At 43.1% G+C, this 25468-nt stretch overlaps 1 protein-coding gene across 1 annotated transcript in view; it reads right to left on the bottom strand.

Moving 5' to 3' along the window:
- Positions 1-25468, bottom strand: part of PLCB1 (phospholipase C beta 1) — a gene marked incomplete in the record, with an annotated part of 630990 nt that overhangs the window by 180889 nt on the left and 424633 nt on the right. The window contains 1 exon segment of the mRNA XM_034764106.1: positions 6352-6498. Within this exon segment, the coding sequence (XP_034619997.1) occupies positions 6352-6498 (147 nt within the window).

The following is a 25468-nucleotide window of genomic DNA, read 5'->3' as shown; positions in this document are numbered from 1 at the left end:
AGCAAGATTCAAAACTGCACGGGGAAACCCCACTGATTTTGAATCCAATGTGTTAACTACTCATCCATCACGGCTGTTTTGGCTGTCAGGGGACCTAGCCTACTGTCTCCACTGCACTTACAATTACCCATTCTGCCTGCAAACAACACGATTTGCAGAAACTTTCACTCAGTGACACTAGTACGCGTGTGTGCATATATTTGCACAGCAGTAAGCTTCATATCTGACGCGTAAAACATCCAGCATCAGATCTGATATGCCCGAGCTGTCGGATTGCCAAAACCGTAACTTCAAATCTGAATTTCAATGATTTAAACCAACAAACAACTGAAGTGTCACCCGGCGTAGGACAAAAGCCTGCACTTGGGTTTAGCCTCTCTAGAGGTGGGATCAGAGCAAGTCAGGTGTGAGGCCCTGATTCATCCTTCCTGTGCAAGGCAGACTGGCTCGGGGGCGGGGGAAGAAGGTATCCTGAAGTTCAATTAAGTACTGCACAGTGCAATCCAGGGGAGAAATCCTGACTTCATTAAAGTCACTGGCAAAAATCCCATTGACTTCAATGGGGCAGGATTTCACTATAGGTGTCTGACTATACTCGCTGGGTATCATGGTCAGGGCCGGCGCTTCCACTAGGTGACCTTAGGCGGTCGACTAGGGCGGCAGGATGTGGGGGGCGGCATTTCGCCGCCCTCTGTGGAAATTTGGCGGCAGGGGTCCTTCCGCTCCGGGTCGCCGTTGGAAATTCGATGGTGGGTCCTTCACTCGCTCCGGGACCCGCCGCCGAAGTGCCCCGAAGACCCGGAGTGGAAGGACCCCCGCCGCCGAGAACGCAGCTTCAGAGGAGGAGCTGCCGCCAATTACTGTGGAGGAGCGCTGCCTCCTAGGACGGCAAAAACCCTGGCACCGCTCCTGGTTATGGTGCATGAGTTGGTGTGCTGGTTAGTTTTCCCCAGTACATTTTTAAGGGACGAGGTGTGGAAACATGCCACAGCACATGGATAAAGAGTCCAGGAGACTAGCACAATGTGGCCATGGGGCTCAAAGTTGGCAGCCTGGATGTATTTGCCCCGGTACTCCATTCAGAACAAGGGACAGTACCAGTGTATGTAAGTGGGACTTTGCCCTCCTTAAAACAGAAGCTGGAGGACAACTCTTTAATTTTGATGCACTCTGCCCCACAGGCTTCTGAGCATTGCACTAAAGGATATGCCCAAACCTAGGACATTTCAGTTCTGGATGTTGCAATATAAATGCTGTGTGGAGGAGATGGAGTGGTTCCTGTACCTTTCTTGGTAAGAGGTGAAGTTACCAAGCTCAATGTTCCAGCTAACCTTAACCGCTGAGAGCCAGTCCTTTTTCCCCCTCCTGGGTAACTTGGATGGGCTTTTGTGGTCTTCCCATTGGGGGCTTTGGAAACGGGGAAGGCAAAGAAGCACCTCCACAAAGCATGTCAGAGACTCCCCTTGGGATAACAAGCCTGGTAAATATCAATTTCTTTGTTACATTGATGAACTCATATAAGCTTGTAGCATCCAGTGGGCATAACTGGACACTGTAATACGGTGGTTCCTAGGGTTGTGTCTGGGATCAGAGATATTGGCTAGTGTCATTTGGTTGCACAATCCAAGGAGCAACTTACATGCCAGAGGCTGTGCGTGAACAGCCCAGGAGTGGGGATTCTCACAGCAGAGCAGGGTAAGGTTGGCTCGCAGAGTTGAGGATTGGAGTAACCTAGCAGATCACCGGGCCAGATAACACCAGGGGAATGTCACACAGCGATAGGCGGGGGCCAAGCCTGCTGTAGAGTGGCCCCTGCTACCCTATTGCCTGGTCCCAGAAGCTCAACAAGTGTTCAGCGGCAGTAGGTAAGATGGTGACTGGAGAGGAAAATTAGCTTAGTGCTGCTACATAACACAGCAATCTCAGAATAGCCACTGTCCCGTCTGATCCTCCTCTTCCTCAACAGCACATTGTTGTCTCTTGAAATTGTGAAAATGGAGCATCATGGTGTTAGGTTTTTGTTGTTGTTTTTTTGTTTGTTTTTTTTGCCCACCTGTAATTTCCTTCCCACCCCTGAACCCCCTGGTAACCCACAAGCTGGGAAGATCTATTCTGCTTGGAAAAGTTGGCAAGATCCTGTGCAAGGAGGAAGGTGGGCTCAGGGGTGGGGTGGGAAGGATTTAGGGAAGTGTTGAAGGTTGAAAATAAGCAATGCAGGTTGTGGACTCAGGATTTGAAGCAGAAAAGCAGATGGGTGGTGCAGGCAAGGAATATTGTTGCAATAAAGAACAAGAGAATGAACTTGTATCCAAGGAATACTGCCTTGCATTCTTCATGGGAGATCATAGAATCATAGAATATTAGGGTTGGAAGAGACCTCAGGAGGTCATCTAGTCCAACCCACTGCTCAAAGCAGGACCAACCCCGACTAAATCATCCCAGCCAGGACTTTGTCAAGCCGGGCCTTAAAAACCTCTAAGGACGGAGATTCCACCATCTCCCTAGGTAACCCAGATGCTCAGTGGCCTAGGAGCACAGGTGAAGGAGGTGAAGCAGGGTTGGGAGTTAGTTGGGTAGACTTTGCAGTCTATACACACACACTCAACCCAAAACTGATGAGCTCTGCATCCTGCATTTGTCTTTCCTCTTAAAAGGCAACAAGGCAGATGGCAAAATACATTTTAAAGGTTAAATAAGTGTGTGAAAACGATTGTGATAGATAACAATCATTATTGCTTGGCGTCCAGTGCTGCAAGGAAAGCTGCAGCAGTGTCACTCCCCATTGTGACAACAGCAATAACCTCAGGCAACTCTGGAAAGAAATCAGTCACAAAACAGGACTGGCAATTAATGTCTGAAGGATATTTTTTAAAAAAAGATCAGTGGTGAGAGAAATATTTTTCCCCCAAAGAGGAGATTTCTTTAAACCAGGTTCGAATTAACAGAAATTACTTCTTTCCTGATAGATTTTACCTTTGTTCTTAACTGTTGCATTTCCTTAACGGGGTGGGGGAGAAAGCAATAGCGCTTCTAAATAAACAATCAGGACTTGATGTACTGCCAAGTGTTTCTACTAAAGGCTAGAAAAATGGTCATTACAATTAAAAATAAAGTCAGACTGTGCACATGTTTCTCTTCGTGTTGTAACAGTGTTTCTTTGGGGATGCCTTTTTCTTAGCTTAAAAACTAACAAAAGGATTGATAATTAGTAGGGCAATAACTGTAACCATAATAAAGATGGATTGCTAGGCTGAATGGTTTCCCTACTTCCTTAATAATGATTACATGATTGGTTGCTATTGCCATTTGCACTGCTCAAATGAGTACACAGATGTTCCTGAAGCTTTTGTTCCCAACTTCCCAAGCCTTTAACCCCTTCAACATTCAACAAATAAGATAACAATCCAGTAGCATTTGTTTACATGTTAAACTGAACAAAGTGTTTTCTGAACGAATGCAAACAGCAACACGACTGTATCGGGTCTAGCGTGAAAATAAAATTTATGGCTGTCAGCTTTTGTAATGAAGCTATAAAATCTAATTATTAAGTCCCATTCCAGGCCAGTTGTCTCAGATTTACTGAGCACAACGAACCCACAAAGAAATGGGGCATACATTTCGTATCACAAAAGTTAAAGCACTCAGCATGATATTGTATTTTTTCTGGTTCAAATTATGACAACTTTTTTTTCGTTTGTTCCGTAACAGTATTTTAATTATACTGATCCACAAATGATATGTTAAATAGCACTGAGGACTACATTTGAGTCAATAGTGTAACATTGCTGCAAAAAAGCAAACATTATATTTTAGCAGCAGGAGTGTTTTAAGCAAGACACGAGAAGGAATACTTCTGCTTTATTCCACACTGATTAGGCCTCAACTGCAGTATTGTGTCTAGTTCTGGGTGCCACTGGATATGGACAAATTGGAGAGAGTCCAGAGAAGAGCAACAAAAATGATTAAAGGTCTAGAAAAGGTCTAGAAAACATGAGCTCTGAGGGAAGATCGAAAAAATTGGGTTTGTTTAGTCTGGAGAAGAGAAGACTGAGAGGGGACACGATAACAGTTTTCAAGTACATAAAAGGTTGTTACAAGGAGGAGGGAGAAAAATTGTTCTCTTTAACCTCTGAGGATAGAACAAGAAGCAATGGGCTTAAATTGCAGCAAGGGCAGTTTAGGTTGGATATTAGGGAAAACTTCCTAACTGTCGGGGTGGTTAAGCACTGGAATAAATTGCCTAGAGAGGTTGTGGAATCTCCATCATTGGAGATTTGTGAGAGCAAGTTAGACAAACACTTGTCAGGGATGGTCTATAATACTGAGTTCTGCTTTGAGCGCTGGAGTCTGGACTAGAAGACCTCTTGAGGTCCCTTCCTGTCCTACAATTCTATAATTTCCAATAGTAGCTTCTGAAACTATCCCAAAATGCACGTCAAGTAACCTGCTGGTGCAATTTGGTAGGAATTCTTTTCGAATTTGGTCTGACAAACTCATAAAAGGCAAGGCAAGGCTGAAACACAATTGGTAACTCACTCCTTCGTGCTGTGATATTAAGGTGTGTACTGTAAGATTATTTACTGTCCTGAGACATTTACAATATCTAAGCAGAAATTTGGATTTCTGCCAAAGTTTCATCCTTGATTCTGTATTTCCTGGCTTCTGTTAGGTGTTAGGTTTCACTGTAGCAGCCGTATTAGTCTGTATCCACAAAAAGAACAGGAGTACTTGTGGCACCTTAGAGACTAACAAATTTATTAGAGCATAAGCTTTCGATGCATCCGAAGAAGTGGGCTCTAGTCTTACTATTGAAGTGACAGTTTCCATGGATCAGGAATTCTTTGTAACACTGCCACATTCTAACTAAATAGATTCTTCTGTATATCAGTAGGGCCCAGACCACATTACAGACAATGGGCCTGCAAAATATCACCATAAAAACAAAGCTGCTTTTGTATTGAGCATGCTTGAATTCTTCTAAAGATCAGACATTTCTGTATATTAGAATCATAACTTTGAAGGAGCCGGGCTGATGGTTTTTTTTATCCAATTTGCAGAAACAAAGCTGAGCAGAGCATGACAAGTTTTAGGCTAAAACACAATTTACAGCCAAGGTATAAAACTCTGCAATATGGGGGTCTAATGGAAATACTGACAGTTCATTAATTATACCATAGCGGTAGTAAGTGCTGCAGGAAGTACTATAACAGATCCAAATTAACAACCACTTGCCCTGTTTAGATTGGGCTACTACATGGAATTGTTGTGTTTGAATCAGTGCTCCCTGGCATTTTGCAGAACTAAGGCACGTCTGCTCAATCACTAACATTAAAAAGACCATAAATCAATTATACGAGCCAGATTTTTACTACTTCCTTGTTTAATATAACACAAGACGATGCTAACATAAAATCAGATGTAACAAACAAAATTCCCTTAGGCAAGTGTGCTTAAAAATGCTCAATCTGTATATAATATAGAATAAAAACATTTTACAATTGTGAATTCACAATTCTTTCCCTGGAGATAAACCCTACGGCCAAGATTATAAAAAAGGAGAGACAAAAGTTAGGCTCCTAAATCTTTATGTAGCATTATCAGGGTAATGATCTGCTCTTGCAGTCTTGAGTGTTTTAAAGCCCCATTGACTTTAGTGCATAAATAATACAGATTAAGCCCTTAATTTAATTATGTCATGGGAGCTTCTAGGAGCTCAGCATTTCTGAGAATTGGGTTGCACCATCAAAAAGCCTAGATGCTGAAGGCAGTTAGCAGCCCAGATCTCTCCTCCTTAAGAAGAAAGGGGCAGAAGGGCAGGGGACTCATGGGCCATTCTGGACCTCTCTAATCTCTCAAACCAAAGCAAATCTATTTTGAAGGTTGATCTCACAAAAGCTTCAGGTTCAATTAGTTTCAATTAGAGGGGGGAAAATGAAGTAGGTGCAGGGAGGTTCTTACTATGAGGATTTTACCAGATTGGTTCACCTATCACTAATTGTAATGAAATATTGTCTTGGACGCTAGACAATGAACCATTTCTTTTCCAAATTAAACGTCTGCCCCGGAGCCTGTTTAAGTTCATGGGGATCTTTCAATGACTTCACTAGGCCTTTTGGATCAGGCATTGACTGAACTATATAACTTCCAATGGATGTTCAATATTAATAAGAATAAGGAGGTAACATCTCTGTGAAGCAGGATAAAAATCACTGGCTGTGTTGTCCCTACTTTTCAGAAACAGTAAGCGTGTGGGATCATTTACACATGGGCGGTTAGTGCATCCATCCAGTATGACTGCAAATACACTATTAATGTTGCAAAATAAGAAATCAGATCTTTCCCGTACTATACCTGTGAGGTAGGTGTTGTGTGAAGAATTGATCAAATAGTGAGACAATGGCTGAGACATATCTTCATTCAAATCCAGTTTCTCAGGTGGAACAACGCCATTCTCCTCTCCACTCAGGTATCGCATAAATCCATCCACTGATATCTGTCCTGGGAAAGCACAGATTCGGGGGAATCACACATTAATTCTAAGCACAGTCCCCTCGGGACATACATTCAATGCATATCTAGAATAGGGCATATGAGAAAGGCCACGTTATAATCACATTAGACTAGTTATGAATATGGCCTAGATTTATACCATTTACTGTAATGTTTTATTATTATTACCCTTAACCTCTCAGAATTGTGTGTAGGGATCTAAACACATGACATCAACTGTACAGTCTCGTACAGAGAGACTGATCTGCCACACTTTTGATCTCATTCCATTCACTGCAATGAGAGCCAAGCATCAAAATTCCCCATATGTGGCCCACGCAAAAAATGTCCTAAATAGTACTACTTTGCCATTTCATTTGGTTTGTTCATTGACTTTCTAATTGTTCCCATTCCCTCCGGTTCCCCTAGAGCCAAATCCTGAGGTCCTAATTCAGTTTGCATTCAATTCTTTGCACTGACTGGGAATTTGCCTGAATAAGGACAGAGAAAAAAAAACTCCACTGCTGGGGGAATAAATATACCAAGAATCTGAGGAGCAGCAGGCTATGGACACAAACCAATCAAAAGGAACTGATCAATTCTCTTTTGTCAGTATGATTCCAGTATGTATATATGAACTCAGACTAACCAACCCCCTTAGCAAGTGTGAGTTACAGTTTTGTTTTGTAATTATTTCATTAATTTTTATTTCCCAGGGTGTCAGGACTAATGCAATGTGAACACTCCTTTGAAACTATGGGGCCAACCTCAGCCTGGGCACAACTGGGATCTATACCATTGACTTCAGTGAAGCTGTGCCTACTTACAGAGCGGCAGAATTTGAGCTATAAACCACTAGGCTTTGGCTTACTCTGTATCTGACACACGCTGATCCACTGGGCCAAGCCATAACATTTCCTCTCAACGTCCCCCCCCCTTTTTTTTCTGATTTTATTTGTCTAGTTTTCCTCTACAGGTCTGTTTGATGAATTGTAGTAATCCAACAGCTTCAGGCTGTTCCCTCAGTACACTACATAGTTATTCCTTGTAGATAAACATAAATAAATACTGACTTCTCTGCCTTTGAAGAACCCAGGATACAGCGAGATAAGAATGATGTCTCCTAACAAGGCCAGGTTCCATGATGGAAGAAGATGTGTTTTAATTGGCCTCTCCAAAGTTTCCTGTACAATATCTCTAACTATAGGAGCTAGCGGACTCGGTATGTGGCTAGGACGTGGAAGATCTGGGCTCTATTCCTAACTCTGTGAGACTGTCTAACTCTGTGATCATAGCAAAAGTCACAAGTTCTATGCCTCGAGCAACCTGACCCATGAAAAGGAAATAGCACCTGGTCTTTATAAAGGCCTTTAAGATTATCAGGTGAAAATGTGCTCGCTTGCTCTCCCTGCATAAAGTAGTTATTTTAAGTCTGAGCCTGGACTTCAGGATTTGGCTTTGATCAGAGAGGAGGATGTGGCCAGTGAACAAAAGCGTGTTAAGTGTGTAACAGATTTAAATTCTGATGTCTTGGTCTCATAACCACCAACGATCATCACACCAAATGAATCTATTTCCGCGACAAGGAGCATAGTGAGAATACAAAATAGCACCATCATCATTCTTTCCTCATGACAACAACCGTAAGAAGGGTAAAAGGGAAAACAGCAAGCCCATCCACAGCTTGACCATGGTAATCTGACTACACAGCTGGATCAAAACGAGTAAGGAAACCTTCCTCAGGTTTCAAGCCCAGCGAATCATCAGACAATCAGAGGGCTGGACGGTCTGGTCAGCACAAGGACCTGCCTAGTTCAGGTCTCATGGAGCTGTGCTGTTATTGGCTGCATTTCTATGGCTGCACGTTACTACCCAGTGAGTACAGACCTGATCCCAAACACATCAAAGTCAATGGAAAGATGCCCAGTGACTTGGATCAGGCCCTTCGTGACATAAATGCAGAGTTAATGGTATTCTGTTACAGTTTCTTGCAGAGTTAACACCCCTCTCCCACCCTGGGACAGGGTGGGGCTTTCCTTGGCCCCGCTTGGGTGTTTGCAATGTTTCTTCTCTTCCACAGTTTTTTCTCCTTTGGGAATCTTACTTCAGTCTTTCCGGATTTCCAGGTACAGGGACCTTCCTATTAAGGACATTCAGTCTGAGTTTTCCTTTAAGAGAATCCATGGAGGTCTGGCTTGTTTATAGCAGTTAGGTATGGCTAAACCTCGGGCCAGGGTTTATCTTCAACTCCTCCCTGGAGCGATCGGCTTGTATCTGGTCTGGTAAGTCCTTGTGGGTGGCGGAAGTTTACATGCTGTCTTCCTCCCAGCAACCCTGTTGTAAAGCAAAGCAGCTTTTCTCCTGACTGCTGCCCTTTCTGAGACTCGTTGCTTTCTCCAAGTGGAGCAGGCTTGCTCCAGAGGAGCTTGTTAGCCGTCTTGACTGGGATGGAGGCATGCCCCATCAAACCACCACCACAGCTCCCTACCTCATCACACCTCAAATACCTGTGGAGCCTTAAACAGGTGGTGCCAATGTGGATTTAGGGCTGCAGAGGATACCGATACCAAATCACAGACCAAGGAAGTGACAATACATGTCCTCGATCATACCAACACTAATGCACATGCATAACCTTAATCACGAGAGTAGTTCCATTAGACACATGAGCTTAGAGGTAAGCATGTGCTAGAGTGTTGGAAGGATCAGGGTCTATATGTCAGTGCCGAGTCTGGACTCCTCACTATCACAAAGGTGTCTGTAAACTGGAGATAATTTAGAGAACAGCGACAGAAATTATTAATAATACTTTCATAGAATCATAGAACTGGAAGGGACCTCGAGAGGTCATCTAGTCCAGTCCTCTGCACTCATGGCAGGATTAAGTATTATCTAGACAATCCCTCACAGGTGTTTGTCCAACCTGCTGTAAAAATCCCCAATGATGGAGATTCCACAACCTCCCTAGGCAATTTATTCCAGTGCTTAACCACTCCGACAGTTAGGAAGTTTTTCTTAATGTCCAACCTAAACTGCCCATTGCTTCTTGTCCTATCCTCAGAGGTTAAGAAGAACAATTTTTCTCAACAACCTTTTATGTACTTGAAAACTGTTATCATGTCCCCTCTCAATCTTCTCTTACCCAGACTAAACAAACCCAAGTTTTTCAATCTTCACTCATAGGTCATGTTTTCTAGATCTTTAATCATTTTTGTTGCTCTTCTTTCTCCAATTTGTCCACATCTTTCCTGAACTGTGGCGCCCAGGATAACACTTTCTATGCAAGCATCGTAAAACACTTTAAACAGAAACATAAGCATTATTATTTCCATTTCATGACAGCAATGGAGCTATAACAAGATTATATGACCTGGAAAAAGATCTTAGGTCTCCTGATTCTGTGTCTTGTGCTCTAACCACTAGATGACATTATCTCCCTAGAGAAATAAGAAAAATGAGAGAGCTCAATACATATAACCTGTGTAAACAGTGACTAAGGAGGAACGTAATAACTGTCAGCAAGGATCTGAAGCATAAACCACAAGGATGGAGAGGAATTGTTTAAGGTGGCCAAAAGCAAAAACAGCTAAGACGAATGAGACCAGAATAAGCAATGGAAAATTTAGGATGGAATATGTGAAAAAGTTTCACAACAGTGAAATCTATTAAACCGTGGAACAGTAGTGCAACGGATGTTGATGCTCCATTGCTTGAATCATTTAAAATGAGACTTGATATTATAATGGAGAATATACTGTCATACTGAGAGTAAAGTGACCACACTTTGGATCTTTCCTTTTGTTAAAGATAAAAATAACACACTAAATTCTACTCTGAATTACACCTACTCAGCAATTCTCACACTTACAGAGACTGTAACACTGCTGGAAAAAAAGCAGGTTCACTATAAAATTTGAATCTTATAGAAGAATCTTAGCCAGGGGAAGAGCAAGATTTCTTGCTGTATTGCTGCCTTGAGGTATTGTAATAAAGACACAGGAATGGAGAATGGTATTTTCTAAGCAATTTCCAGAATAAACAGTTGGTGAATGACAAGTAGGTAGGGAGAGAAAACATAAGGCTGGAAGAAAAAAGGTGTCTGTGCTTTAATTGAGTACATAAAGAAATTGTTCAATATCAGTTAATCCCTGTGGAAATACGACCCCATCAAGGACGGTCAGATCTAGGATGTTTTGCTGAGTGAGGGCTAGTCAAACAAAGAAAGGAGTATTTGCCTTGTTTGAGTTAGAAATCTTTGTCATTATAATTCGAGCTGGGCAACATTTTTTGGATTAAATTTATTTTGCCAAAACAATGCAGATTCAGGTCAACTGAAAAATTATGTGAATGTGTGTCAAATTTGCTGATCAGAAAAAAAATTCCCCAACAGTCAAAACATTCCCTTTTGCCATTTTTTAAATGAAACTCAAAACCACAACAAAACATTTTGTTTCAGTTTGAACAAACTACTTGGTTAGGCCCCAAACTATTTTTTAGTTTTTAGTTTAGCCAGCAAAACAAAACAAACAAACAAAGATGAAAAAAATCAGCTATTTGCACATTTAAAATGAAGGCATCACCAACTTTTTATCATTTCAGATGCTCTCTATGGAACAGGGAAAACTAACATTTGATGTCTCAGCATAGTTTCTGCAATAGGAAAACAATATATCCTCCACTCTACTGCTTGTGGTAGAGGAATTTAGAACCTTAAGCAATTTACGCTGCATTTATGTAAGAAACCTTTCCTCAACTTACTACCATTCTTAAGCTGTATATGAACCAAGCAGAAATGAACTAGCAAAGTGAATGTCTGCTCGATAACATACATGTGCCTCTAATATCACAAACCTCGGAAAATCTCCAAGAAGAACATGGCCACCTCAAATGTAAAAGGAAGACAGGAGAACAGAAGAAGTAAAGGTTCCAAAATTTCTCCAAGATGTGCCTGGTTCATGTCAATAAATACAGGTCAAGGAAGTATGCAAGTAACATTACCATTTATTTAGTACTATAATTATTATAATTTATTACTAATGATTATTTCTTATTTATTATGCACATTAATTGGTCCATGTAGACCTTGTTGGTGAGAACTAAAAGTTCCCCAGTACTTTTAGGTAGTGCTGTTTTAAAGGTTAAAATTAATGAAAGTAATAGTGTTGTCAGAAATTCTGCATTAAGTTTTTGTTGTGGGATCGACTGTAAAGAGATAAAAACAGTCCGCGCTGGAGAGAAGCCGATATTGGTTGGAAAATTCTTAAATAACTTACCAAAGTAGAAATGAAAAACTTTAAAAATGAAAGAAAAACTAACAATTTATTAGTCTCTAAGGTGCCACAAGTACTCCTGTTCTTTTTGCGGATACAGACTAACACGGCTGCTATTCTGAAAAACTAATGTGTGTCCTGGTTCCAATAGCACAGGACTGGGGTTGGTGGGGTGGGCCTCCTCCTCCTATGCAGATTAGATAGGACAGCAGCCAATGGGAAATAGTTATTTTAATGTCACTCAGCTACCTGAGCTCCTCCCCCTTTCCTCTTCCCAGTGTTCCTCTTGCTTCCCTGGAAAGAGGAAGCAAATCCCAGCTACTCCCATTTTGGGCAGTTTTACTGTCTTTTTTGCTGGCTGTTTTAGGATTTTTGGGCCACCGTTCTCATTTTCTTTAGGCACCATGAGTTCCTCCACGGAAGAGGAGAGGAGGAGCGCAGAGTACGCTGTTTGTGTTGACATGCATCAGCGTTCACTTAGCAGGTTCTTTCCACGCTGCCAGAGTCAACAAGAGATTGTGGCCCCAGGGGTAATTGCCTGGGTGAGCCAGGCCTTTTTGCTACTGCCTTGGCCGACTATGGTAGAGACTCCCTTGACTTCTGAGTGAGAGAGAGTGAAGGAGGAGGCCTGTAGGAGGCTTGACGCCTGAAGCAGGCTTGTTAAATGAGCCAACCAGAGATACCTGCACAGAGAAGGAACCTTAAGCAGCTGATTCTTTATCAAAGAGCTGAAGCAGTTCCAGGGGAAGACAAAGAAAAGGTGGAGGGGACTGAGAAGCCAAAAGGGAGTCTGTGTAGGCAGGCCAGCTGGAAGCTGATAAGACAGCCTCTGTGAAGGAACCCTTTTTGCTCACCCAAGCTCTGAGGTAAGAGCCACACCCTGGGACGCACTTTTGGGACATCTGTGAGTGATCGGCGAATTTCCCTTTTTAAGTTTGTTTTGGAGACCCTCCCGCTCCTAGAAAGGAGCCTGAACGGGTTATGTGTTGTGAGACAAACTTTCATCAAAGCTTTTTGGGATACATCTCCATCATACTATCACACGCTGATGACACAAATTCAGCAATATGATTTTGGTGGAGGCTAGACTGGGATGAGAAAAATTTGATCTTCACATATGGACCAAGAAGACTGGAGATATGCTTCCATTCTCAGTTGCACCAGTTTTATACTGGTGTAACTCCCCTGGCTTCAGTGCGGTTACTCCTGATTAACAACTGAGAGCAGAATCAGGCTGAGAACACCTGTGTGCAAGACAGCTCATATTTCGATACAAGTATATGCAACAAATGTAACAGAATAGGGAATTTCCCCTACAACCTAAACTTTAATATTATAAATGTAGGGACAATGGACAAAACCTAACACCACAAGTATTGTTCAACAAAGGGTTGCAGAACCCACCCTAAACCTTGCACTTTCAAAATACAGCCAGTGATTAAAAAGCAAAAAACCTTGCATTATCAAGCTATATAAAGCTGTATTTTCCCACTGCTGTGTTTTTAAGTTAGCACCTACAATATCCATTAGTGCTAGCCTACATCATTGCTTTGTTTTCCATTGTTTATTTATTATGTTGCTCCAGTTAATACTTCAGAAAGTTGAAGTGCTTCCACTGTAACATATTTGCAAAGTGGAGGCTACTGGATCCAGGGTGCGGAGATCTCACATTTCAGTAGGAATTTTAGGGGCAGGGGCTTCACTTAAAATAGACTCTTGTTAGCAAATGTGCTAACAGCGGGAGTTTGCCTGGGAGCTGTCCGAGAGGAGGTACGCTAAGTGCTGCATTAGGGGGGCTGTGTTGGTGAGTATCTGAGTGTCTGCTGCTGGGACAGTTGGTCAGTTTGACCGTGTGCTTGATTGCTTGCTTGTTTGTTTGAAAAGTGTGAATTGGGAGTGCTTTGTTCCAGCTGGGCCTTGAGTGGGCCTGACTGGTATATAAGGGCAGTCAGCAGCGAACCAGCTGAGCGGCAAACAGCAGAGGCTAACAGCGGGAGTTTGCCTGGGAGTTCGCGTGGGGAGAGCACACTGAGGCTTTCATCTGCAGGTTTCTCCGAGTAGTTCCTGCAACAGTTGAGGAAGCTCCTAAGAGGACGGTGATATGGAAGGTGAGCGATCAGCTGTTGTAACCTGCACAGGTTGTGCCATGTTTGTCTTTCTTCCGCAGGACAGAAGCGACTTTGTCTGTACAAAGTGCAAGCTGGTCTCCATATTGGAGGAGAAGGTTCGAGGGCTGGAGAAACAAGTATCGACTCTGCGTTGCATAAGGGAAAATGAAGATTTCCTGGACAGACGTCAGGAGATGCTTCTACGGCCACAATGTTCTGAAGATTCAGAGCAGGCGCAGCAGGGACAGAAGGATTGTGAGGAGGTTTGGCAGCATGTGACCTCCAGAAGGAGAAAGAGGAGCGTCCATGCACCAGCAATGGAGATACAGGTGAGCAATCGTTTCCATGTTCTCTCTACAGGTGCTAATGCGGAGAGTGGACTAGATGGCCCATCTGAGGGAAGGGAGCAGAAGGAGACTCCACCGATTGGAAGGCAAAAGATGCACTGTCCTAGGGATGGGGGTTCCACGACCACCACTCCCAAGAGGAGGAGGAGGGTGGTGGTGGTCGGGGACTCCCTCCTCAGGGGGACTGAGTCATCTATCTGCCGCCCTGACCGGGAAAACCGAGAGGTCTGCTGCTTGCCAGGAGCTAGGATACACGATGTGACGGAGAGACTGCCGAGACTCATCAAGCCCTCGGATCGCTACCCCTTCCTGCTTCTCCACGTGGGCACCAATGATACTGCCAAGAATGACCTTGAGCGGATCACTGCAGACTACGTGGCTCTGGGAAGAAGGATAAAGGAGTTTGAGGCGCAAGTGGTGTTCTCGTCCATCCTCCCTGTGCAAGGAAAAGGCCGGGGTAGAGACCGTCGAATCGTGGAAGTCAACGAATGGCTACGCAGGTGGTGTCGGAGAGAAGGCTTTGGATTCTTCGACCATGGGATGGTGTTCCAAGAAGAAGGAGTGCTAGGCAGAGACGGGCTCCACCTAACGAAGAAAGGGAAGAGCATCTTCGCCAGCAGGCTGGCTAACCTAGTGAGGAGGGCTTTAAACTAGGTTCACCGGGGGAAGGAGACCAAAGCCCTGAGGTAAGTGGGGAAATGGGATCCTGGGAGGAAGCACAAGCAGGAGAGCGCAAGAGGGGAGGACTCCTGTCTCATGCTGAGAAAGAGGGACGATCATTGAGTTATCTTAAGTGCCTATACACAAATGCAAGAAGCCTGGGAAACAAGCAGGGAGAACTGGAAGTCCTGGCACAGTCAGGGAACTATGATGTGATTGGAATAACAGAAACTTGGTGGGATAACTCACATGACTGGAGTACTGTCATGGATGGATATAAACTGTTCAGGAAGGACAGGCAGGGCAGAAAAGGTGGGGGAGTTGCGTTGTATGTAAGAGAGGAGTATGACTGCTCAGAGCTCCGGTATGATACTGCAGAAAAACCTGAGAGTCTCTGGATAAAGTTGAGAAGTGTGAGCAACAAGGGTGATGTCGTGGTTGGAGTCTGCTATAGACCACCAGACCAGGGGGATGAGGTGGACGAGGCTTTCTTCTGGCAACTAGCAGAAGTTGCTAGATCACAGGCCCTGGTTCTCATGGGAGACTTTAATCACCCTGATATCTGCTGGGAGAGCAATACAGCGGTGCACAGGCAATCCAGGAAATTTTTGGAAAGCGTAGGGGACAATTTCCTGGTGCAAGTGCTGGAGGAACCAACTAGGGGCAAAGCTTTTCTTGACCTGCTGCTCACAAACAGGGAAGAACTAGTAGGGGAAGCAAAAGTGGATGGGAACCTGGGAGGCAGTGACCATGAGATGGTCGAGTTCAGGATCCTGACACAAGGAAGAAAGGAGAGCAGCAGAATATGGACCCTGGACTTCAGAAAAGCAGACTTTGACTCCCTCAGGGAACAGATGGGCAGGATCCCCTGGGAGAATAACATGAAGGGCAAAGGGGTCCAGGAGAGCTGGCTGTATTTTAAAGAATCCTTATTGAGGTTGCAGGAACAAACCATCCCGATGTGTAGAAAGAATAGTAAATATGGCAGGCGACCAGCTTGGCTAAACAGTGAAATCCTTGCTGATCTTAAATGCAAAAAAGAGGCTTATAAGAAGTGGAAGATTGGACAAATGACCAGGGAGGAGTATAAAAATATTGCTCAGGCGTGCAGGAGTGAAATCAGGAAGGCCAAATCACACTTGGAGTTGCAGTTAGCAAGAGATGTTAAGAGTAACAAGAAAGGTTTCTTCAGGTATGTTAGCAACAAGAAGAAAATCAAGGAAAGTGTGGGCCCCTTACTGAATGAGGGAGGCAACCTAGTGACCGACGATGTGGAAAAAGCTAACGTACTCAATGATTTTTTTGCCTCTGTCTTCACGCACAAGGTCAGCTCCCAGATTGCTGCACTGGGCAGTACAGCATGGGGAGAAGGTGACCAGCCCTCTGTGGAGAAAGAAGTGGTTCGGGACTATTTAGAAAAACTGGACGTGCACAAGTCCATGGGGCCGGATGCGCTGCATCCGAGGGTGCTAAAGGAGTTGGCGGGTGAGATTGCAGAGCCATTAGCCATTATTTTTGAAAACTCATGGCGATCGGGGGAGGTCCCAGATGACTGGAAAAAGGCTAATGTAGTGCCCATCTTTAAAAAAGGGAAGAAGGAGGATCCGGGGAACTACAGGCCAGTCAGCCTCACCTCAGTCCCTGGAAAAATTATGGAGCAGGTCCTCAAGGAATCAATTATGAAACATTTAGAGGAGAGGAAAGTGATCAGGAACAGTCAGCATGGATTCACCAAGGGGAAGTCGTGCCTGACTAACCTAATTGCCTTCTATGATGAGATAACTGGCTCTGTGGATGAGGGGAAAGCAGTGGATGTGTTATTTCTTGACTTTAGCAAAGCTTTTGATACGGTCTCCCACAGTATTCTTGCCACCAAGTTAAAGAAGTATGGGCTGGATGAATGGACTGTAAGGTGGATAGAAAGCTGGCTAGATCGTCGGGCTCAACGGGTAGTGATCAATGGCTCCATGTCTAGTTGGCAGCCGGTTTCAAGTGGAGTGCCCCAAGGGTCGGTCCTGGGGCCGGTTTTGTTTAATATCTTTATTAATGATCTGGAGGATGGTGTGGACTGCACTCTCAGCAAGTTTGCAGATGACACTAAACTAGGAGGCGTGGTAGATACACTAGAGGGTAGGGATCGGATACAGAGGGACCTAGACAAATTAGAGGATTGGGCAGAAAAAAACCTGATGAGGTTCAACAAGGACAAGTGCAGAGTCCTGCACTTAGGACGGAAGAATCCCATGCACTGCTACAGACTAGGGACCGAATGGCTAGGTAGCAGTTCTGCTGAAAAGGACCTAGGGGTCACAGTGGACGAGAAGCTGGATATGAGTCAACAGTGTGCTCTTGTTGCCAAGAAGGCTAACGGCATTTTGGGCTGTATAAGTAGGGGCATTGCCAGCAGATCGAGGAACGTGATCGTTCCCCTTTATTCGACATTGGTGAGGCCTCATCTGGAATACTGTGTCCAGTTTTGGGCCCCACACTACAAGAAGGATGTGGAAAAATTGGAAAGAGTCCAGCGGAGGGCAACAAAAATGATTAGGGGTCTGGAGCACATGACTTATGAGGAGAGGCTGAGAGAACTGGGATTGTTTAGTCTCCAGAAGAGAAGAATGAGGGGGGATTTGATAGCAGCCTTCAACTACCTGAAGGGGGGTTCCAAAGAGGATGGAGCTCGGCTGTTCTCAGTGGTGGCAGATGACAGAACAAGGAGCAATGGTCTCAAGTTGCAGTGGGGGAGGTCCAGGTTGGATATCAGGAAAAACTATTTCACTAGGAGGGTGGTGAAACACTGGAATGCGTTACCTAGGGAGGTGGTGGAGTCTCCTTCCTTGGAGGTTTTTAAGGCCCGGCTTGACAAAGCCCTGGCTGGGATGATTTAGCTGGGAATTGGTCCTGCTTTGAGCAGGGGGTTGGACTAGATGACCTCTTGAGGTCCCTTCCAACTCTGATATTCTATGATTCTATGATTCTAACCTAGTGCAAAGCAATGAATTTTACCCATCAGCAAGCAAGTCAAACACACCCATCTAAAAAGAAAGGAGAGCGCATTACAAAAAAGTACTTGGCTCATTTATTTTGACAAGAGCAGTTTACGTGATTATTTTTGATAATACAGAACGCGCTCTAAAATTTGCCGCAGTTCTGTTTGTAAAACTAATGAGTCTCAGTAATAAGAGAACCTAACTTGAGCACTCTATGAAGATTTTGCGGAGAAAGGGGGGAGAAGCCAGATTTTTTTCTGTGAATTACAAATTGGGAAGATTAGTGAACTGCAGTTTCGGTGGGTTCTGTGGTACCGTACTCATTAAACAACGGAAACTGCTGAAAGGTATTCTGCTGTAACGTGGGGTTATGGCATGGAAAATGTCCAGAACCCAGGAGTTAATATAAACATCTCTAATTTCTAATGTCAGAATTAAGAGCAGCTTGTAGGACGTGTGTAGCACCTTGGAAGATCTGCCTCCATGACCTCTGGAGACAGGAAGCCCCACCGCTTATATGTCAAAAGTTAGGCTTTAAATAGAATTGCATTATTAAAGCTCCTTCAAACTGCAACAGCAGGGCCCTTACCTGCTTTGTACTTGTTTGCGCCAGTAAACACTGTTGCCTAGGAAATGACCCCATCAAGTCATCAAAGGACTCGAATGCGACTATTCTTACATGCAGTATTACTGTCGCTGTGCTGGTCCCAGGATATTAGAGACAGAAGGTTGGTGGTGAGGTAATACCTTTTATTGGACCGACTTCTGTTGGTGAGAGAGACAAGCTTTCGAGGTTACACAGAGCTCTTCTTCTTGGTCCAATAAAAGATATTACCTCACCAACCTGGTGTCTCTAACCATTCTTAAGCAGTTACTGAAAGGTGATTTAAAGCAGTGGGACCAAATTGTTTAAAAACATATTGATGTTTAACAGGGGGGGAAAGTACATTCATATTCAATGAATGCTGCACAATATGTTAACAGTGCTCTGGAAAAAAAATCCATGTGCCAGGCACTCTATAAAATAAGACATATATAAATCTATGACAGGGAGTTCATTAATTTACCGTATTGTTTAAAAAGCAAGCGTAACAACCAGGAAACTTGCGCAAGAAAATTAGAATGGATGTTGAAATTAAATAGGAGTTGGACACCTTTTGTAGAGTCCTTTGAACCCCCCCGCCTAACTATCTATCTCCCTCTCTCCCTACCAGTGACACACACACAACATTTATGAGGCGGTTGATCAAGGAGCTGAGGGGAGGAAGACTCGTTGCTGTTGGGGGAAGGTTCTTTTTTCTTTGAAGATTAAAGGGGGTTACCCTTGTGAGTTTTATAATTGCTCAGATTTTTGGCTTATGGAGAATGTGGTAGTTTCCCTAGAAAAGGGTTTACAATAGGCAGAATTAATATTTCAGCATGCCCATATTTAAGACATGGAAAAGTCTAAAATCTTTATTCCATCTCATATCTCAAAAATGTGCTCGGGGGAGCTGGTGTTCTGATTCACCAACCAGGGAAGGAGAAACTGCAAGGCACTGCAAGACTCCATCCCCAGGGCTTAAACTATTCTCCCCCTTTGCTTAGGAACGCTGAATTTATTGAATTCACTAAGTGTAGGGCCTTGAGTTATGCTGGGTGGCTGATGGAAAAATGATTCGCTTCAGCAGCAATAAACTTCTTGGTGTTATTGTGCAAAGATTATAACTTTAATAAAGAGTTCTAGACATAAAGCTGGGTGAAGTTTTTCAGTTTTTCCAGAGGAAAAGGCAGGTTCCAATCAACCGAAACAATTTTGTGTCCATTTCGCCAAATTGTTATGGTTAAAAAAACACAACCTAAACAAAATCTGGAAAAAAATGAAAATGAAACGTTTCAATTTTTCTACTCCAAATGACTTTGTTTCAAAATTTAAATCCATTTTATTCAAATACATTTTTTAAAAAAATGTAAAAGCTTAAAACTAACTGAAATGTTTTGGGTCAAACAAAAAATTTCATTCAACTCCAGATGTTTTTACTACTATTATTATTATTATTTGGAACAGCCAGTGACCTGAGAAATCAGATATTTGCACAGCTCTACCTGCGCATTTTATAAGCTTCATATGATAGTTGGCAGAGCTGGGCTGGGATTCCTGCACAGCTTATGAGCAGACATGCCAAACCCACGAAAAAAACTCAAAAATTGGGCTTGTATTTGGCTTAACTGGCTTGTGAATTGCTTGTTGGCTAGTTTTTTGCTTGTAGCTTGTTGCTTGTTTGGCTTGGAGCTTGCTGCAGCTTGTTGGCTTCTTTTTTGGATCGGCTCCCGGCAAGGGGGGGCAAGCAGGGACAAGGGGTGAGAGACTCAGGGGTGCACAATGGGCCCACCACAGTCCCAGACTGCACGCCGGGGGGATCTAGTCACATAGAATGTTGGGGTTCTTAGGGATTGGCTTGTTTTGGCCTTGTTTTAAAATGGGATTAGCTTGATTTTTGGCTTATTGAGAAAGACGGGGTGCTTATTTACCGCGTGAAAGTTGGCAACTGTGCTTATGAGCACTGCAGATTTTCCTGCAGAGTTTACTTAAACTTGCAGGAACTCTTGCGGAACTTAATTTTCACAGAAACACAGACACACAGGGTGGGGTTCTTGTGGAGTTTCTAAATTCCAGAGGCAGAGACAGAGAGCGAGAGAGAGACAGGACTCATACACCTGGGACTCAGGATACAAGTCTCACCACTCTCTGATCAAAATTGGAACAAGCCCTTTGACATCATGTGTTCACAGACCAAAGGTTTTTTTAAAACCCAAACAACTCAGGCAATTCCCACATCAAATGTTTAGCAATAAGGTTATGGTTATTATTTCATATACACAAATTTCCTTTAAAAGGGATTAAGGTTGGTCACGTGTGACATCTATTTTATGCAAGCCCTAAACAGCACGGAAATACCATCTCAAGTGCCCGCATAGCATGTTTCTGCTGACTGTGATAGACTGCACATCATCACAAGGAACTTCCTTCTGCTTCCAACAGATAAGGAAATACTACACACATTAATCTTCTTCATAGTTATCATGCAAAACATTAGTCACAATCTCAAACTTCCTCCAGAAACAAATAACACACGATATACTTGACCTATGTGCATTCTCAACCATAGGTGTCTGCTGATATTGCAAAACCTTAATTCTAACCTAGCAACAGACTATGTTGTCACAAAGTGTGCTAGGTGATTTACAGATCTGTAGGAAGACAGCCCCCTGCACCCTAAAATTTACAATCTAACTGATCCTGCATGTATTTTACTCATGTAAGTAGTCACCATGGACTTTAATGGGGCTCTGGCTACTCATGTGAATAAACTAGCCCAAGGACTGGAATGCTGATAGCTGCAAGAAACCCCAAGAAGTGTTTGGAAAAGAACTGAGATGGTACCATTCTTCTCAAGCTCTGAAGAATTCAAGTGACAAACACACACACACATACATACACACACACTACATATTTAAGCCATCAGAGATCATCTGTGAAGGAAGATCAGAGGCGAATGTGTTTATAGTAGTATTAATGTAGTATTAATGTATACAAGTGTAAATGTTATGTTGAAACCTTTCATTGCAATACACGTAACAGCAACGAAGTGTTGGAAGTCTGTAGAAAGAGCACCTAAAAGCTTTTGTTTTAAATGTTATTTACGAAATAGCCTGAATACTGTTTACAACATTTCTGTATGTATCAAATGTCAGTTTATTAAGAATTGTATAGAACTCTCTATTTGAATAGGACTGGAAGCAGCTACTCCCTAAATTCAGGGTTTTGCATACAACAGTCCCAAGGTTTAACTCTATAATGCCTTCCGAAGTGCTGAAAATAGAGAACTGAGCTTCAACACAGTGTATGTCTACACTGCAATCAGGAGGGGTAATTGTAGCTCTGACCAAAGCTAGCTCAGATATGTCTTCTTGTGCGACAATCACATCTCCTGACTGCAGTGTAGACATATCTAAAGAGCTAAAATGAGGAATAGGAAAATGGAATGGAATAGAGTTGTCCATAATATTACCCTCAACCACTATACTTAAACTTAGGTACGTTCTCAAGAGCTTCATTGGATTGGGGTCAGAGTGCTCAACACCTTACAAAACTGAGCCCTCATATCCATCTCATAGCTGCACAGGCAAGCTTGAAGCCAAATGTTTTCAACCATCTCAAAATTACAGGTACCCAGCCTAAGTCAATGTCTTGATGTGTGTTATTACACACAGGAAAAATGAATAAATGCTGTACTCTTTTGGTTATCTTTGTAGGAATCCACTAGAAGTCTAGACCTTTATGGGATACTTGACCCATCAAAAGCTTTTGAATTTGATTCCAGCTTTGTAACAGCTATTTTACATGGCAATTTAAATCAGGGAAAGAATGTCTTTAAAAGTTAGAAATGCAAGAGAAATACTTGGCTTGGCTTTCAAGGGGGCAGCGGAGATGGTCCTACTGACCTCAGTGGAATTTGCGGGTACTCAGAACTTCTGAAAATGACGCCAATAATTCACATAAATATATAATGATATTCAAAGAAAGGAAGGGGACACCCTTCACCATTAATACCTATTTTTTCATTTAGACTCTGTTTCATTTTATGCACTTTTTCAACCCATCAGTTAATCTGAAACAAGACAATGAGCACAGTTGATAGGTTTTACAAAATCGAACGGCAGTGACTGAAAACAAAAACAAATCCCAAAACAGCTGCACATGTTTAAACTCTTTTGAGAAATTTGAGGAAGGTGCAATGTAATTTGCTCTAAGGTTAGCCATTTAAGTCAACCTATTACTAGTACGCAGTCTTTAAAGACTCTCTAATGCCACCACAAAGTACTATATGTGTATACTGGTGTGATTTAAAGTGGTTGAAATCACTTGATTGAAAAAAGCTTTTGATTTCTTAGGGGTTTTCTTTTGTTCTGGGTTTGGATTTGATTCAGTTTCAGTGGTGTTGGTTCATTTCAAGCACAGTGATATTTTTTTCTTTCAAAACCATATAACGCGATCGGCACATTGACACTAAGGGCTGGTCCACACTAAGCCCCCAGTTCAAACTAAGATACGCAACTTCAGCTACGTGAATAACGTAGCTGAAGTCGAAGTATCTTAGTTCGAACTTAAAGGTACTTACGGCAGGTCCAGACGCAGCAGGCAGGCTCCCCCGTCCTCTCGCGGAGCAGGATTACCAGCGTCGACGGCGAGCACTTCCGGGATCGATTTATCGCGTCTAGACAAGACGTGATAAATTGATCCCAGAAGATCGATTGCTTGCCGCCAAACCAGCGGGTAAGTATAGACGTACCCTTACTTGCCTCTGGGGGCTCCAACCCTGAAACTCCTGTCACTCCCCCTTTCCTCTCTCCTGTCTCAAATATGCACTTATTTCAGTAAGATGTCCAGACTCTACAGTGATGAGCTCAGTATAAGAACCTGCTTACCTAGGCCATGTGTGCCCCTCTGATCCATGCTCATTACACCATCTCCCAATGTCCCTTCTCCACCTGTCTCTCTTGGCATGCTGCTTCCTGCCTTCCTCATACCATCGCTCTGTTTCTTGTTGTACCTTATTAATCCTGGCGATGGTCTCTCAGGTCAGGCCCTCTTTCTGCCTCACAGTAAGATGCTAGAGCAGTTTTTCTACATGGCTGCTGGGGAACATTCAAAGCCCCCGCCCCTTAGAACGGCTGCTGCCATGGTCCCTATGGAGGAGGAGTAAGAGGCCAAATATACAAAATGAGGCCTTCAGCTCTGTTTTTGCTTGTCTCTTTGGCCAGTCTCAGGTATGTTCTGGGAACTTTGAAGCTTCTCCATGTTCGTAGAGCTCTAGCTGGCAAGTGATTGGGCCAGGGGGTTAAAGTTATTTAACTGCATGGAAGGAGAGGAAGGATCATACTCTGAAGAGCTACCTAATCTACTCTAATCGGGCACTCATTTTGGCACCCTGAGTGGGCGGGCTTGAGAGATACCACCTCTTATGTTTTTCCCCAAATTGAAAAGGAGTGAAGCCCGAGAAACCCCACACGCTATCTGAGCCACACCCAGAAGGAAGCCAAGCTGGAAGAGTCCAATGGTGAATTAGGGGACTGGAGCCCAGACAGCAGACATGTCATGGTTTGAATTCCTGCACAATCTACTGAAAGTTCATTTTGCGGGCAGAACTTGGAAAAGTTACCAGTACCTTTTTATTTCCTTTTCCAATTCAACCTCTGTACAATCCCTTGCAATAGCACAGAGAATGTGAAGCAAAAATTCAGTTTAAAGGTTAAACCATGACTCTGGACTCACGCCATTGATTGGTGTTCATTTCAGGTCTATTCGTATCTTTTTTGGGCTTCACAACCTCCCCAGCAAAGAGCTCCACAGGCACATGTTTATTGCGTGAAGAAGTACTTCCTTTTGTTTGTTTTAAATCTGCTGCCTATTAATTTCATTGGGTGTCCCCAAGTTCTTGTATTATGTGAAGGAGTAAATAACATTTCCTTAATCACTTTGTCCACACCAGTCAAGATTTTATAGACCCCCCAGTCATCTCTTTTCTAAGCTGAAAAGTCCCAGTCTTTTTAATCTCTCCTCATACGGAAGCTGTTCCATGCCCCTAGTCATTTTAGGTGCTCTTCTCTGTATCTTTTCGAATTCCAATATATCTTTTTTGAGATGGGGTGTCCAGATCTGCACACAGTATTCAAGAGGTGGGCATACCATGGATTTATATAGAGGCATTATGATATTTTCTGTTTTGTTATATATTCCTTTCCTTGTTAGCTCTTTTGCTGCCATTGCACATTGAGCAGACGTTTTCAGAGAACTATCCACAATGACTCCGAGATCTCTTTCTTGAATGGGTAACAGCTAATTTAGACCCCATCATTTTGTATGTTTAGCTGGGATTATGTTTTCCAATGTGCATTACTTTGCATTTATCAACACTGAATTTCACCTGACATTTTATTGCCCAGTCACCCAGTTTTGTGAGATCCCTTTGTAACTCTTTGCAGTCTGCTTTGGCCTTAAAATCCCTTTGGCAGTGTAATGGGGCATTAAAATTGGCACCAATGTACTGGACTTAGTATAAATGGGGATCAGGCCATGAGAGTTTCGTTAAACTGAGGCTCCAAGGCTTTGTCTCTTTGATGGCTATTTTGAATCTGATCCTTCGAAGTGATGAGGGTGTGGAATTCAGGGTACTCAGCACCTCTGAGGAGATGTTAGCAACTTGTAGGACTGGGTCCCATATCTGTGAATTAAACTATGTTTTTTCACATCAGATCTGCTTTTCAGGATAGTCCCACACCCATAAAAATTCTATGATATAAACACAATTGAAAAGGAGGTAGACAATAGAACATATGAATCAGAATAAAACAAGATGCATGTGTAAAATCAATGTTATTTTAAGACTCAGGGTGGTAGTAAAAGTCTATCTGCTGAGAGTGGAATAGGGATTTCACTGAGCTTTTGGCAAAATGCCCAGCTGAGCCCAGACAACGTTCAAGATTTTCAAAAGAGAATTTTCTGTGATTATGACAAAAAAGCACATTCTGCTATAACCAATGCCTGCTTTGTATAACCACCT

The sequence above is a fragment of the Trachemys scripta genome, chromosome 3 (assembly GCF_013100865.1).
Source record: "Trachemys scripta elegans isolate TJP31775 chromosome 3, CAS_Tse_1.0, whole genome shotgun sequence".
NCBI classification, from domain to species: domain Eukaryota; kingdom Metazoa; phylum Chordata; order Testudines; family Emydidae; genus Trachemys; species Trachemys scripta.
Note: the sequence above shows the minus strand (reverse complement) of the source record. Positions and strands in the feature narration are given on the sequence as shown.